General features: G+C 41.4%; 1 protein-coding gene across 1 annotated transcript in view; it reads right to left on the bottom strand.

Moving 5' to 3' along the window:
* Window positions 1-16914, bottom strand: part of ADAM9 (ADAM metallopeptidase domain 9) — a 187539-nt gene that overhangs the window by 105690 nt on the left and 64935 nt on the right. Inside the window, exons 10-12 of the mRNA XM_004446430.4 lie at window positions 8043-8124; window positions 6548-6681; window positions 1629-1800 (exon numbers count right to left, since the gene is read on the bottom strand). Of these exons, the coding sequence (XP_004446487.1) occupies window positions 1629-1800; window positions 6548-6681; window positions 8043-8124 (388 nt within the window). The remainder of the gene's footprint in view (window positions 1-1628; window positions 1801-6547; window positions 6682-8042; window positions 8125-16914) is intronic.

The raw sequence follows: 16914 nt of genomic DNA, 5'->3' as shown, positions 1-16914 counted from the left end.
ACTTACATACCAAGAAAAAGAATATGTAATATTTGGGAGTGGGGGCATTTTATTTTCTTTAAAACAGTAATTTTTTCATGTGAAAGTTTAAGAAACAAATAAAGACTACTATTTCAATAAGTTTGGTAGTAAAGTGAACAATTTGGACAGAAAGCAAGAAAAATAAGATATGTTTTAAAGAAAAAGGTGTAAGAATGCCAGCAGGGGGGCAGTCTTGGTCACTGTGGTACATTAAATGATATACCCTGACCAAGACATGCTCTTAATCCTAATTCACATTCCTGTGGGTGTGAACTCATTTGTAAATAGGACCTTTTGACGATCTATTATGAAATAAAGTGTGGGCTCATTTGTGAGGGGAACTTCTAAGATCCTATTTCAATGTGGACCCACAGAATTATGGTGGGCCTTAATCCACGGTACAAGAATCCTTAGGGAGAGAAGCCAGAGAATGCCAGAAGAGGCAGAAGCCAGAAGTCAGCAGAAACTGGAAGGACAGACACAAGGAGAGAGAGGAGCCATGTAACAAGAGGCCGACAGGCAAGCCAAAGTAGCCCAAGGACTGCAGCAAGTGAGCAACAGAAAGCTTGACTTGATTTTGGTCCTCTAGCCTCAGAAACTGTAAGGCAGTAAGTTCTCATTATTTAAGCCAACCTGTTATGTGCTATTTGTCATAGCAGCCTGACAAACTAAGATAGCCATTCTAACAGCATAATCTTAATTTATAAATTAAACACAGTCTCTTTAGATCCCAGTTTCTTCATTTGTAAATGAGAATAACAATACTGTGAGGATTTAAAAGTATCTACATTTAACAGAAGTCCATGACATTTAGCAAGAGTGCAATAAAGGCTCATCACAATTTTGTCAGAAAACACATACATATTCACTGGAAAGTGAAATCATCTGGCAAAGCCAGGAGGTGTGGTCAGGTAAGGAAGAAGCAGTACTTACAGAAAAGACTAAAAATACAGTAGGGCTTACACGGAGTTGAACAAATTTCTTCAAAACTTAATGCAAGGTATAGAAGAAGAAAAGGCTTAGGCAGGCTGTTTAGAGAGGAGAAGGGCTAAGATATAAAATAATAATATAAATATGGGCATGGGCTTATGGCAATAAGTGTAGGTTATAGGTCTGATAAAACAAGAGGTCAGTAGGTAAACTGAAGGCTCATAAAGGAAGAATGGCATTAAAGTAGCAAGAATTGTTACTGAAGGACTCTGGAGGATGCGCTAGTTTCAACTTATTATTAAAATGAATCCAACTGAATATTGTTGCAATAGCAGTCCCAGAATGGCAAAAATTTACATGTCAATAACCAAGAGAAAAAGTAATCAGTTCTTTTTAAGTAAATAAATAAGCCAGTAAACACAAGAGAAATGGGTGGAAGGTAATCAAAGCTAGCAAAAACAGAAGAATAAACATGGTCCTTTCCTTGACTTCATAAAACACAACAACATTACTATTTTGTGGGAAAAGAAAATGACCAATCCGAAGAACACATCCCCACAAGCAAATAACGAATCCTACTTTTCCCCCAAATTTTACCTATACCAGAGAAGCCAAAATCAATACTTTTGCAAAACCCAAGATAATTTCACAAAAGAAAAACAAAAACGTACACTAACCTTTGGAGTACCACAGTCACACTCTTCCCCAGGGTCCACCAATTTATTGCCGCAGAAAGGAGCACTATAGGCTTCATCAGGCTTGGGAATATTAAGAAGGCAGTTTCCACCTTTATTTAAAGTTAACTTCTCAAAGTCCTCTTCGCTGCAACTGCTAAAGTTTCTGGAACCTCTAAAATAAACATTAAGAAAAATGTCTTATGTCATTGTAACTACTCATTTTGTAAAGTTTAAGTGCAAGATATGCCTTTACCCAACAAGAAGCAAATATTTAAAACAGGAAGCAGATGTGGCTCAAGCAACTGGGCGCCCACCTACCACACCAGAGGTCCCAGGTTCGGTTCCCAGTGTCTCCTAAAAAGAAAAGCGGCACACGACAAACAGACACAGCAATGCAAACAAGGGGATGGTGAGAAATAAATAAAATAAGAATTTTTTTAAAAGAGGCATCAAATAAGCTAATAAGGGAGAGAGAAATAAGAAATAACATCTATTTTAGCAAATATAGAATATTGCAGCTACTACCAAAAATATTTATCTCCATGAAAATGTTTTCCAAATATATCATATACCCTGAAAGACAAAATCATAAAATCAGCATCATGAGAGATCTTAAAAATTATCTAGTCCTCCAGAGTATTGTTTTATCTTCCATAGTAAAAGTTCTTCAAATACATGAAACTATCTCTATGCACACCCCAATCTTTTTATACTCTGCTGGATAACATTCCTGTGTTCCTCCCACTCTCACTTATTTAGGGCTTGGGAAAGTAATGTGGGTGATTGAAGGAGGGATGCACTAGAAACATCAAGAGGCAGAATGCACAGTGTAGATTTTCAGCTATTCTAATACGACAAATTTTGAGTTTGAGCTTTAAATATCTTTCATGATAATTCTTGGGAACCAGGGCTAATACTCTAAAGGCTATATGTGCTTTTAGAAACTATCCACCATGAGTGGTCTGTGTGAGATCTATACAAATGCAATTTTGATATATTCTCCCTATTTATCTTTTTAGTTATTGTCTATTCAATACCTATAAAATATTTTCAGTTGTTTTCATTGGCTAATTTTTTTATCTTTCAAGACTAGTGAGAAATAGATTCATATATATACCAAGGACCTTTAAGAAATCTAAGTCACATTAAAAGTGTACTGGAGGGAAACGGACTTGGCCCAGTGGCTAGGGCATCCGTCTACCACATGGGAGGTGCGCAGTTCAAACCCCGGGCCTCCTTGACCCGTGTGGAGCTGGCCCATGCACAGTGCTGATGCACGCAAGGAGTGCTGTGCCACGCAGGGGAGCGCCACGCGCGAGGAGTGCGCCCCGTAAGGAGAGCCACCCAGCCTGAAAGAAAGTGCAGCCTGCCCAGGAATGGTGCCGCCCACACGGAGAGCTGACACAACAAGATGACAAAATGAGACGCAGATTCCTGTGCCGCTGACAACAACAGAAGCAGACAAAGACGACAACGCGGCAAATAGACACAGAGAACAGACAACCCGGGGCGGGGAGGGCCGGCGGGGGGAAGGGAAGAGAAATAAATAAATCTTTAAAAAAAAAAAAAGTGTACTGGAGGAGGGGGCAAATGGTGGCAGAATAAAGAGCTCCTAGAGTCAGCTCATCCTACAGTGCAGTTAGTAATCACCCAGACCTATCTAAATCATCTGTTTGGGGGTCCCAGGAGACCAGAAGAGCATCCTACAACATCCTTGGAAGAATGTAGGGAGGAGACTGCCCACCTGCAGTGAAGATTTGTAAGCAGAGCACTCCATGCTGCAGAGGCCAGGGCCGATCCCCTGCTGGCAGCTCAAGGTGACTTGGGAGCTAGTCCCTGGCTGGAATTGGAAGTTCAGTTTCTCAAAAACAGGAGAGGAAGAGACTGTGGGCACCAATTTCAGCTACTGATAAGTTAATTCATCTGGCTAAAGTCCCAACCTAAGAACAGCTAAAGTTTGAACCTGCCCAGTTGGAAAGAGACCAAAAGATGCCACTTTAATGGACAATTCACCATTACCAATAACTGGTAACTATAATCACTCTATAATCTCAATTTTATGCATTCTACTCTCTCTCTAGTATTCAATAACCCTTTAATCCCACCAAGGCATCCAATTCATTGATGCTTTCCCTTTTCACTCCCCTCATCTCTTTCCTAAGCCTTACCTAGTTTAAAGAGCATGGTCCATCACTATAATCAGTCTTTTACATACATGTTTGACTTCCTTGCCCATCTCTTGTTTCAGTGCACTCAGCCAAACCACAGTCTAGTTAAATCCAACTCCATAAGATACCAATGCAGTTGAATGTGGCTGGACAAAAACACAACCACATTGACTAATCTTACTTTAAACTCACAACTGTGAAACTCCAGTGGCCCTTTAATACTTCGCAGCAAATATACTGTGTTTTTCTACTTTATTTATGCTCTCATTCTACTAGACCAACAATTTTATAACTTCTCTTTCCCAAAACCTTTAACAGCTCAATTCCTATCCTCTCTTTCAGTTAATGAACCTGCTTCCGACTTCACTGAGAAATCTGAAACATAGATTACCACCGCCACATCCATTACACCTGCCAGCAATTTCAACCACATACTCCTAAGTACTATAAACTGTCTATGCTCCCATTAAAGCAAATCCCTTCACTTGTATCTGGATCCCCTGCCTTTTCATCCACTCAAGAACTTTACAGTAGCAATTCTCCCCTCTCTCTCCTACATCATCAAATTTTCCTCTTTACTAGAAGAGCCTCATCGGCATACCACCCAACTGTTATTTCACCTCAAAAAAAAAAAAAAATCTTTTATGACCCTACTTCCTTTGTTCTTGCTCTTCTTCAGTTATCCATATAGCTAACTTCCTACTCATCTTCAAGTATTTGGTCTAATGATACCTTCTCAAAGATGCTTACTCTAATGTTACTAATTTAAAATTGCAAACTGCCTTCTACCACTACCACCCCAACACCCCTCGTCCTTCTATTTTTTCCACAGCACTTTGCACCTTCTAATATTCTAAATAATTGATTTACTTATTATGTTTATAGTTTACCTTCCCCACCAAAATATAAATTCCATGAGGGAAAAAATCTTTTTCTATCTAGTTCATTGAAGTATCACAAGGCCCTAAAACAAAATTCTGGTACAAGTAGGTGCTTAATAAATATCTGATGTTTGAATGAAGTGTGAATCCATTCTTCACTGCTTCCTATGCCATTTTAAATTTTAATATGGCATTGTTTCATGGCATTCCTTCCTTAAATCTGATTGCTTCGTTAATCATCTTAGTTTTTTAACTTACTTCGTTGATCATGATTCATTTCTTATTTCCCTGACCTCATGTTTTCTTCAACTTTACTGCCAGTCAAAGCAAATGCCAAATTTACTTTTCTCTCCTACAGGAAATCTTTTACAAAAGCATGATTTTCCTCATGTATGTATTATTGAGGATAGCTGTTCACATGCACTATTTTAACTCCCTATCTATTTCTGAGTCCAGTATTTGCTTAAAAAAAAAAAAAAAAAAAACCAAGCTTAAATTCTGCTTGGGTGTCTTCTCTTTATACCAGGATATAGTTAGAACTGTACTCTCAGATCTTAGGTTGAAGAGCTGACTAATGGAAAATTTTATTACTCTTTAAGTGTTCCAGGAGCTTGAGAGAGGTGGGAAATGAACACATGGGGCCATGGATGTTCCCTATATGAAATCTTCATCAGTGTTTTTTTTTAAAGATTTATTTATTTATTTAATTCCGCCCCCTACCCCGGGTGTCTGTTCTCTGTGTCTATTTGCTGCCTCTTGTTTCTTTGTCCGCTTCTGTTGTCGTCAGCGGCACAAGAAGTGTGGGCGGCGCCATTCCTGGGCAGGCTGCACTTTCTTTCGCGCTGGGCGGCTCTCCTTACGGGGCGCACTCCTTGCGCGTGGGGCTCCCCTACGCGGGGACACCCCTGTGTGGCACAGCACTCCTTGCGCACATCAGCACTGCGCATGGACCAGCTCCACACAGGTCAAGGAGGCCCGGGGTTTGAACCATGGACCTCCCATGTGGTAGACGGACGCCCTAACCACTGAGCCAAGTCCGTTTCCCAAGTGTTTTTTGGAGATAATCATCTTTCATATCTAATTTTCTCACTGGTTCAGCTTCTACCCCAAGTGTGTTTTGTGACTGTCTCTAGCCTCTACTTGGTACTACTGCATTCTAAGTTAGGAAGGATCCCTGTTGCATTATGACAAATCTGTATCAGAAAGAAGTCCAGTCCAGTCACCCAGTGATTTTTGTTCATTCTTGGATACTCTATTGTAGTCATTTTTGAACCTTGGCAAAAGAAGAGTTTCTAACTTTACAGGCTCTGAGGCCAGACCTCCTCACTATAAATCCCAGCTTCACCACATACTTAGAAGTGTGGCCTTTGGTTATATAACACATCCCTAACTCAGTTTCTCTCTGTCTCCTACTTTTATCTCTACGAAACAAGGGCTGTTACTAGAAATATGCCAGGATTTCTTCTACTTACAAGGACAATACAGCATTTTCTCAAGAAGAGGTTTGTAATTGTTTCATGTAGTCCTTCAGTGTAATCCAATCCACACTAAATCCAGAAAAAACCCTCCCCTAATTTCTAATTCAGATGTAAATTTTTGCACATTATTTTACTCCTTTGGTCTATGAGTTGGTTTACAAAAGAATGTAGATACATACCTGTTCCTATATAAATGTCTCTTTCTTAAAGCTCTCCGAGATTATTTAACAAATTAAAAATAGACTTCTCATTGGCAGGTCATATAATTATTTTCAGAGACAAGAGTAATTTTTTCTGCTTTATTTTAAGATAGACATGAATATCACATAGAAGTTAAGAAACACTGATCTAGGATACCATATTAAGAAGAATAAGAAGAATGAGTCACTCACGATGCTCCTGAATTCATGATGCAAGTGTTTGCTGCACAAAAACAATCTCTCCCATCATCATGAGTCATTCCAAGGTTATGACCCAACTCATGAGCAACAATGGATGCAAATGTCTCCACAGTGATTTGTCCAAACTGTCAAAACACAGGAAGGAATTAATTAGGTTTCTGAACATAAGGAAATGTTTTGCTTCTCAGATTATTTTTTCACGAAAGAAAATTTTTCAGTACAATGATGATGACCTCTAGGATAAAGAAAGCATTCAGACAGTCTTAATACATTATACTCTCTTAAGAGTCTGGTGAGACTCAGCATGCTGATAATGGCATAGACCCTTTCAGCAAAATGTCAATTACTTTAGCACCAATAGATTACTCATGGTAGTTTATAGAAAAACAAATTAGGGGAGCAGACTTGGCCCAGTGGATAGGGCGTCCGCCTACCACATGGGAGGTCCGCTGACCTCCTTGACCCGGGTGGAGCAGGCCCATGTGCAGTGCTGATGCGTGCAAGGAGTGTCCTACAATGCAGGGGTGTACCACGCATACAGGAGCCCCACGCACAAGGAGTGTGCCCCGTAAGGAGAGCCACCCAGCGCAAAAGAAGGTGCAGCCTGCCCAAGAATAGCGCTGCACGCACGGAGAGCTGACATAACAAGATGACATAACAAAAAGAAACATAGATTCCCAGTGCCGCTGATAAGGATAGCAGCAGTCACAGAAGAACACACAGTGAGTGGACACAGAGAGCAGACAAGGGGGGGGGGGGGTTGGGGCATAAGGGGAGAGAAATAAATAAAAAATAAATAAATCCTAAAAAGAAAAACAAATTAGTGGTTCTAATTTTTTGTTCTCAAAAGCCTCTGCTCCCTTGTCCACAAAAAGTAAGGAGACAATAAACAAAAAATGTGAAAAAACTTGATCCAACTCTGAAGGAAAAAAGAAACATCTGCCACTTCTACTGTGTCCCTCATGGTGCCCAAAATAACATTAAGGACTGTGGAAAGGGAAGCGGATGTGGTTCAAGCGACTGGGCTCCCGTCTACCATATGGGAGATCCAGGGTTTGATTCCCGGGACCTCCTGGTGAAGGCAACCTGGCCCGAGCAGAGAGCTGGCCCACATGGAGTGCTGGTCGCATAGCAAGCTGGCCCAAGTGGGGTGCCAGCTAGCACAGGAGTGCTGGCCTTTGTGGAGAGCTGGGGCAGCAAGATGATGCAACTAGAAGAGACACAGAGGAGAGAAAATAAGAGATGCAGCAGACCAGGGAGCTGAGGTGGTGCAAGAGAATGAGCACCTCTCCCACTCTGGAAGGTCCCAGATCAGTTCTCCATGCCGCCTAAAAAGAAGAGAAGCAGACATAGAAGAACACACAGCGAATGGACATAGAGAGTTGAGAACAGGTTGGGGGGGTAGGGGAAAGAAGTGAAGAGTAAATAATGTTGATACTGTCCTAATGCAGATGTCCAAAGTCGAAAAAGAAGAACAAAAACATACCACATTAATCCCGCCTGCATGGCTCCTTGAACAAACCGTTCCCACAAATGCCATTCCTGCAGTCCCATGAAAACCTTTCTTCCTAAATGAAAAAAATGAAGGTAAAAATTACAAAACGTACTTGGTTACATTGTTCCTATTTTCATGAGTAATCTTCAACTGGTTTGGTAAAACCTACACATATTGGGAAGAAAATCGCAAATGAAAATAACATTTTAAAATCAGAATATAAGTGTGACTTGTTTTTTTTTAAGATTTATTTTACTTCTCTCCCCTTCTCCCCACCCCCCACTCCAGTTGTCTGTTCTCTGTGTCCATCTGCTGCGTCTTCTTTGTCTGCTTTCTGTTGTTGTCAGTGGCACGGGGATCTTTGTTTCTTTTTGTTGCGTCATCTTGTTGTGTCAGCTCTCCATGTGTGCAATGCCATTATTGGACAGGCTGCACTTACTTTCGCGCTAGGCGGCTCTCCTTACGGGCGCACTCCTTGCACGTGGGGCTCCCCTATGCGGGGGACACCCCTGCGTGTCACGGCACTCCTTGCGCATGGGCCAACTCCACATGGGTCAAGGAGGCCTGGGATTTGAACTGCGGCCCTCCCATGTGGTAGACAGACGCCCTAACCACTGGGCCAAGTCCACTTCCCTGACTTTTTTTTATTGTCAGAGAATAATACTACAATTGCATTTTTCAGACAAAGGGAATAATCTTTTAGATACAAAACCAAGGTTATTTTAATCTTCTGGATAAAAAGACCTTCTTACTATCCGTTACGTTTATTTATTCAACAAATCTTAGTGATGAAAGAGAAATAAACTAAATGAATGTATTCACATAAAAAAGCTACAGGGGTATGAGCACAGTTAACAAGAAGAGAAGTCACAATGGTCTTCCATTTTGCTCCTCGAGCATGCCATACACACGTCTCTCAGGGGCTACTGCCTCTCACTGGGACTCTATTCCCTGGTATACACCTGTTACTCATTCCCTCACTTCTTCAGGTCTTTACTCAAAAGTCATCTTCTCGGTGAGCCCTTTTCTGGCCACGTTACCCAAAATTTCAGTCTCACTCTGTTACCGAGCAAAAAGCAGGGGATTCTCTGTCCAATGTACTTAAGTGGCCAATTCCTGAGAAACCAGGAAACCAGAGAGCCAACGATAGGACGAGTTTACCGCTAAGTGCAAAGCAGGAGACCAGATGGTCTATGGCCTAAAACTCTGTCTCCTCGTCCAAAGAATTTAGGGTTTTAAACAAGGGGTGGTTATCTATACAATATAAGTATAAGCAAGGGCTAGGACTAGGTTAGAATAAGTATCACAATAGTAAGTATAAATAAGGAACTAGTTCAAGGAGTTTCAGTAATTTCAGGTATCAACTTTTGGCTATTCTACAATGTAACAAAGTTTCTAAAAAGCATCTATGTAATGACTCAGTAACCATAACCATTTGCGCCTTTTTTAAATTAACAACTTTACTTCAAATTCACAAAATAAGAGAAAAAGGCAGCTCACCAAGATATGGAAATGTTACTCCTAAAAAGTTCTTTTTCAGATACTTTTATCTTATCTACTTCCAACTGCTATCTCAGTTGTTCCTCAGAAAGATACACAGATGAACAAAGATTAAATGACATAGTCATGGTCTACTTATAAATTTAAAAAAATGAACAGATGGTAGATTAGAGACAGAGGACCCACTCCTCTCCCAGAAAAAGAGCTAGAGAATAGGAAGAAATGGTCTGGGAAGAAAATGTTCTAGGGTTTAAGGACACCATGCAAAAGCCAGACACTACCTAGAAGAGAGAAGGACAAAGGAAGACTCTGAATGAAACAACTCTGAGTTAAAGCTGCAGCCTATCCCCCATCCTCGGAGCAGACAGCTTTGAATTCTCTGGCCCCTGGCTGGCAGCTAAGGATAAAGGGGGATACAGGGGTCTACCTCCCCAGGAAAGGGAAGTGAGAGGGACAGAGACTAAGGCTGATTCAGTGTGCCATGTCCCGTAAGTCCTTCCAGGCCAGGAGAGCCCATGCCATTGTTTGCCCTGGGGACGTGCAGGGGATGAAAAAGATCCAGCTCTCACAAACCATCTCCTACTGACCAGAACTGGTTGAGGATGCAGAGGGAAGTGGAATTATTTCCTAAACTGGAAAAGGAGGAGGCTGCCATACAAAGGCTGGAGAACAGCCTATGAGAAAGTTTGATCTGCTAGCCTCAGTAGAGCCTTGAGGCAGGATCCTCTGTCACATGTGTTGCAGTGAACACACTCCAACCAGGGTTTGAAATGAGAAGGCTGCCTAAGATCGCCATTTTCTGGCCAGCCAAGGAAGTGCATGTGAGGAAATTCAAAGTAAATGAGTAAGAGAAGCTTTTTCCAGCCTTTACAGCCTCCTCCCAAAGGCCCCTGGAAGTGGGTCTGCAACTCCATGGCCTGGATTTGAGCAACTAGACAGGGACAGTCTAGGGACAGACCTAGAATAGAACCAAATTCAAAAGCGGCAGTAATATGCAGCCTCCCACCACTAAATCCCTGCACAAGAAAAAGAAAATGAGCATCAGAGTAAACTCACTGTCATACTCAGATGCCTAGACATCAGCAAAAATTACAAGCCATACTAAGGAAATGAAGAAATGGCCCAAGGAAAGAAATATATCAAAGTCCCAGATAAGACACAGAATTTGAGGCAACTAATCAACAAAGATTCATACAAATTACCAAATCAAATTAATGAGTTGAAGGACACTGGGACCAAAGAGAGAGAGGTTTGGTTCCCAGTGCCTCCTAAAAAGAAGAGCAAACAGTAAGCACAAACAACAAGTGTGTGTGTGGAGCAGGGGGAGGGTAATAAATAAATAAAATAAATCTTAAAAAAAAAAGACACTGGGTGAGCGCAAAGAAGAATTTGAAACCTGAATAGAAAAATAACAGTGCTCATGGGAATGAAAGACATGATAGGTGAAACACATGGGAAGCAGATGTGGCTTAAGCAACTGAGCTCCCGCCTACCACATAGGAGGTCCCAGGTTTGGTCCCCAATCCCTCTGAAAGAAGACAAGCAAGAGAGCGAGCTGATAGAACAAGATGATGCAACAAGAGACACAAAGAGGAAAACATGATGAGAGGCACAACAAAGCAGGAAGTGGAGACAAGCGATTAGGCACTTCCCTCCCACGTGGTAGGTCCTGTGTTCAGTTTCTGGAGCCTCCTAAAAAGACCAGTGCACAACAAACAGACACAGCAAATGCAAACAACAAGGAGGTGGGGAGAAATACATAAAATAGATCCTTAGGAAAAAAACACACATTATAGAGGAGCAGATGTAGTTCAAGTGGTTGAGAGCCTGCTTCCTACATACAAACTCCCAGATTGGATCCCTGGTATCTCCTAAAAAAACAAAACAAAATAAAACAAAACAAAAAACCAATTCAATGGGGACAGGGGATGTGGGTCAAGCAGTTCGGCGCCTGCCTCCTAAGCAGGAGGCCCCGGGTTCAGTTCCAGTGCCTTCTAAAGATGAGCTAATGCAACAAGAGGACACAAGAAGAGACAACAAGCAGGGAGACAAGGGAGCCATCTCAGGGGGAGGGGAAATAGTGCAGTAATAAAAATTAAAAAGAGTTTAAAAAACATATTACAGGCATACAAGAGCAGACTCTTCTATCAACAAAATGACAGAAAAAAGAATAAGGGATATAGAAAACAGAACAGCTAAAATTGAAGACAGAGAGGAACTGAGAGAGAAAAAAATGGAAAAAATTGAGCTGGCTCAGGGAGTTGAAGGATAACACAAAGTGCAACAACATAACTATCGTGGGAGTTCCAGAAGGAGAAGAGAAGGGAAAAGGGGCAGACAGAGTAGCTGAGGAAATAATGGCTGAAAATTTCCCAACTCATGAAAGAAATGAATATATGCATCCAAAAAGCAAAGCGTACCCCAACCAGAATAAATCCAAACAGATCTACTCCAAGACACATACTATTCAGAATATCAAACACTAAAAATAAAGAGAAAATACTGAGAGCAGCAGGGGAGAAGCAAATCATCACATACAAGGAAAGCCAAGTAAGACTTAGTGTGGATTTCTCTTCAGAAACCGGAGGTGAGAAGAGAGTGGTGGCTCAACTCGGACCAGCAGAATATCCCTGTCTACATATAATAACAGGAGTTAAAAATGCTTTTTGACCTAAATCAAGGGGGAAATGGAAAGGACAAATGAGTTCATATGGCTATGGAAAACGGAAAGGACAAATGAGTTCATATTGCTATGAGTCTCTAAAAAAGAGCCTGGAGGTTATCAGAGGGGTTGCCCTTATGCACACCTCAGCAGAGTCTCAGAGACAGATAAAGTAGATACAACCCCAGGTATTGGTTCTTCTGAGGGCTACAGAGACCCACAGGTTCTATGGTCATGGCAGATGGAGTTCACTGCCATGTCAGTTGGCCCCTCTTTGGAGTTTGTGTTTCTGTGTGATGGAGCTGGACTCAGATGTGATCTCTTTTCACAAGCCTTTCCTGTTACTTTACCAGAATTGTAGTTGGTGCTGGGGTTTAAGATATATCTAGGGGATCTGAATCTCTGGACTGACCATATGACAGCCAGGCCCTGAGCCTTAACAGACTTTAGCTCCTACACTCTGGTTTATTGGACTTACCCCACTCAGCTAACATGGAGTTGAAGAATGTCAACCACCACACCATGGAGCCAAGAGTGCCTACAACTGAAAGCAGGAGGATTGCATCCAGCATCCATGTGGAATCTAAGCCCCCTCTTGACATAGATGTGGAATGGACACATCCAATCCAAGGTCCACAGGATGGAGGAATAGAGTAAGGATTAGAGTGGACTTACTGATACTCTATTCATGAACTATTGTGGTTAGTAATCGAAGAAACTGTGGCATTGGTGTGGAAAAACTGGCCATGGTGGCTGCTGGGTGTGGGGAATGGGAGGAAGAGATGAGATGTGGAGGCGTTTTCGGGACTTGGAGTTGTCCTGGGTGGTGCTACAGGGACAATTACCGGATATTGTAGATCCTCCCATGGCCCACCGGATGGAACGTGGGAGAGTGTGGGCTATGATGTGGACCATTGACCATGAGGTACAGCGATGCTCAGAGACGTATTCACCAAATGCAATGAATATGTCATGATGATGGAGTAGAATGTTGCTATGGAGGGAGTATTGGGGTGAGGGGGGTGGGGGGGTACATGGGGACCTCATATTTTTTTAATGTAATATTTTAAAAAATGAATTTAAAAAAATAATTTAAAAAAAAACAAAAAGTAAAAAACAAAAAAGAGAGTGGTATGACATAATGAGGATACTCAAAGAAAAACTGTCAGCTAAGAATTCTTTATCCAACAAAATTGTCCTTCAAATATGAAGGTGAGTTTAAAATATTCATAAATAAACAGAAACTAAAAGAGTTTGTAAAAAAGAATCTACCTGGGAGAGTCAATGAGTGCCAGCTTCCCACATTTGAGGTCCGGGTTCAATAACCAGCCCTGGTACCTCAAAAAAAAAAAAAAAATCTACTTGTGCAGGAAGTATTAAAGGGAGCCTTACAGCCCGAAAGATAAAGCAGGAGAGAAAGGCTTAGCAAAGAGTACAGAAGGCAAGAATAGCAGAAAAGATAACCAAAAGAGTAAAAAGGAAAACAAAATAAGATATGGCATATAAAAACCAAAGATTAAAATGGTTAAAGTAAACAATGCATTTACAGTAATATCTCTTGTGAAAGAATTAAAATCCCAATCAAAAGATACAGGCTGACAGAACGGATAGAAAAACAGGAGCCAGCCAGCCATACCTCACATTAGACCCAGGGTTACCAACCAGCTGAAAGTGAAAGGTTGGAAAAAGGTACTCCATACAAACAGTAAACAAAAAAAGAGCAGGGATAGCTATACTACTATTGGACAAAACAGACTTTCAATGCAAAACAGTTATAAGGGATAGAGAATACCATTATACATTAATAAAAGGGACAATCGACCAAGAAGAAATAACAGTCTTAAATATCTATGCAACTAACCAGGGTGCCCAAAATACTTGAGGCAAAGTGGCAAAATTGAAGGGAGAAATAGACATCTCTACAATAATAGCTGGAGACTTCAACACAACACTCACATCATTAGTTAGAAAACTAGACAGAAGATCAACAAGGAAACAAAGAACTTGAACAATATGCTAAATGGGATAGACCTAACAAACATATAGAGAAGATACATCCCAAATCAGCAGGTTATACATTCTTCTCAAGTGCTCATAGATCTTCCTTCAGGACAGATCACGTTAGGTCACAAGGTAGGTCTCAATAAATATAAAAAGACTGAAATTATACAAAACACCTTCTCTGATAATAATGGAATGAAACTGGAAATCAATAACAGAAAGGCAATGGGAAAATCCACAAATGTGTGCAGGATAAACAACACACTCCTAAACATACAGTGTATCAGAAGTTACAAGTGAAATTAGTAAAATACTGAGATAAATGAAAATGAGAATATAACTAATCAAAACTTATGGGAAGGAGTGGATGTGGCTCAAGCGTTTGAGCACCTCTTCCCACATGGGGGGGGTCCCAGGTTCGGGTCCTAGTGCCTCCTAAAAGCAAAAAAACAAACAAGAAACAAACAAAAAAACCAATTCAGGGAAACCAAGGTGGCTCAGTAGTTGAGCACCAGCTTCCCACATACAAGGTCTTGGGTACACTTAAAAAGAAGAGCTAAAAATCAAAGATCTAATTGAACAACTGAAGAAACAAGAACTAGAACAGCAAACCACTCCCAAAGCAAACAGAAAGAAAGAATAAAGACTACAGCAGAAATAAATGGAATTGAGAAAAAAATAGAGATAGAAAATTTAAAAAAACAAAACCTGGTTCTTTGAGAAGGTTAATAAAATTGATAAACGCTTAGCTAGACTAACGAAGAAAAAAAGAGGAGATGCAAATAAATAAAATCAGGAATGAAAGGGGCCAAGTTATAACCTGACCCTACAGAAATGAAAGGACAATAAGAGAATACTTTGAGAAACTATATCCCAACAAACTAGACAATCTAGAAGAAATGAACAAATTCCTAGAAACACGCAAACAACCTACATTAACGCTACAAGAAATAAAAGAACTCAACAAACCAATCACATTTTTTTTAATTGATTTTATAAAAATATTACATTAAAAAATATATATATGAGGACCCATTCAACCCCACCACCCCCACCCCACTACTCCCCCCCCAGCAACACTCATTCCCATCATCATGACACATCCATTGCATTTGGTAAGTACATCTCTGGGCACCTCTGCACCTCATGATCAATGGTCCACATCATGGCCCATACTCTCCCCCATTCCATCCAGTGGGCCCTGGGAGGATTTACAATGTCCGGTGATTGCCCCTGAAGCACCATCCAGGGCAGCTCCAAGTCCCAAAGACGCCTCCACATCTCGTCTCTTCCTGCCATTCCCCATACCCATTAGCCACCATGTCCACTTTTCCCACTCCAATGCCACCTTTTCTCTGTGGACATTGGATTGGTTGTGTCCATTGTACCTCTATGTCAAGAGGAGGCTCAGATTCCACATGGATACTGGATGCAATCCTCCCGCTTTCAGTTGTAGGCACTCTAGGCTCCATGGTGTGGTGGTTGTCCTTCTTCAACTCCACCTTAGCTGAGTGAGGTGAGTCCAATAAATCAGATTGTAGGTGCTGGAGTCTGTTGAGGCTCAGGGCCTGGCTATCACATTGTCAGTCCAGAGATTCAGATCCCCTAAATATATCTTAAACCCCAACACCAACTACAACTCCAGCACAGTAGCATGAAAGTCTTATGAAGAGAGATCCCATCTGAGTCCAGATTCATCACGCATAAACACCAGCTCCAAAGAAGGGCCATCTGACATGGCAGTTAACCCCATGTGCCATGACCATAGCACCCATGGGTCTCTTTAGCCCTCAAAGGAACCAATACCTGGTGGTTGTATCTACTTTATCTGTCTCTTAGACTCTGCTCAGTTGTGCATAAGGGCAATCCTTCTGACAGCCTCCAGACTCTTTTTTAGAGACTAGTAGCCATATAAACTCATTTCTCCTTTCCATTTCCCCCTTACATTAGGTCAAACAGCATTTTAAAGTCATGTTATTTTATGTAGACAGGGATATTCTGCTGATCCGCATTGAACCTTCCATTCAAGGTCATTTTCCAGTTGCATTATCAGTTGGTAGCTGATAGTGATCCCTCGGTGCCAGGGAGGCTCATCCCCGGATGTCATGTCCCACGCTGGGGGGAAGGCATTGCATTTACATGCTGAGTTTGGCTTTGAGACTGGCCACATTTGAGTAACATGAAGGCTGTCAGGAGGAAATTCCCAGGCACAATGCTGCTCTAGGCCTTGTTCTTTTTTCCGGCATATCAGCTCACAAGCATAGTCATTAGCGTCAGGGGCCCACTGTTGGACCCTCATTCCTTCCCGGTCCTTGCCACTGCACCTGGGAGACTATCGCTGCTCCCCTAGGGACCACGACAGAGCACCACCGGCCAGGAACCCAGTACCCCCCCAGCTGTAGTTTTTAATTGTTGCCACTGTGAGTATATCCAAACATTACCATGCACCCTGGACATATGTCCTGTATAGCTCCCTGTCAGCCATATATCACCTGTCAATAGCATCCTATACCAGTATTCCTCCATTGCCATTGTTGAACCACTCTGTGATCCAGAACTTCCTGAAAATTGAAGCCCAATATAATGTCAGGATCCCTTACTAGCAAAATGGCATATAGCGATGGGTTTAAAGGTTAGATATAGAATACGTGTTGACTTGGAAAAAATTCTACATCCTATCTTTTTCTTTTTTTTTTTTTT

This window comes from Dasypus novemcinctus, chromosome 29 (genome assembly GCF_030445035.2).
Source record: "Dasypus novemcinctus isolate mDasNov1 chromosome 29, mDasNov1.1.hap2, whole genome shotgun sequence".
NCBI lineage: Eukaryota > Metazoa > Chordata > Mammalia > Cingulata > Dasypodidae > Dasypus > Dasypus novemcinctus.
Note: the sequence above shows the minus strand (reverse complement) of the source record. Positions and strands in the feature narration are given on the sequence as shown.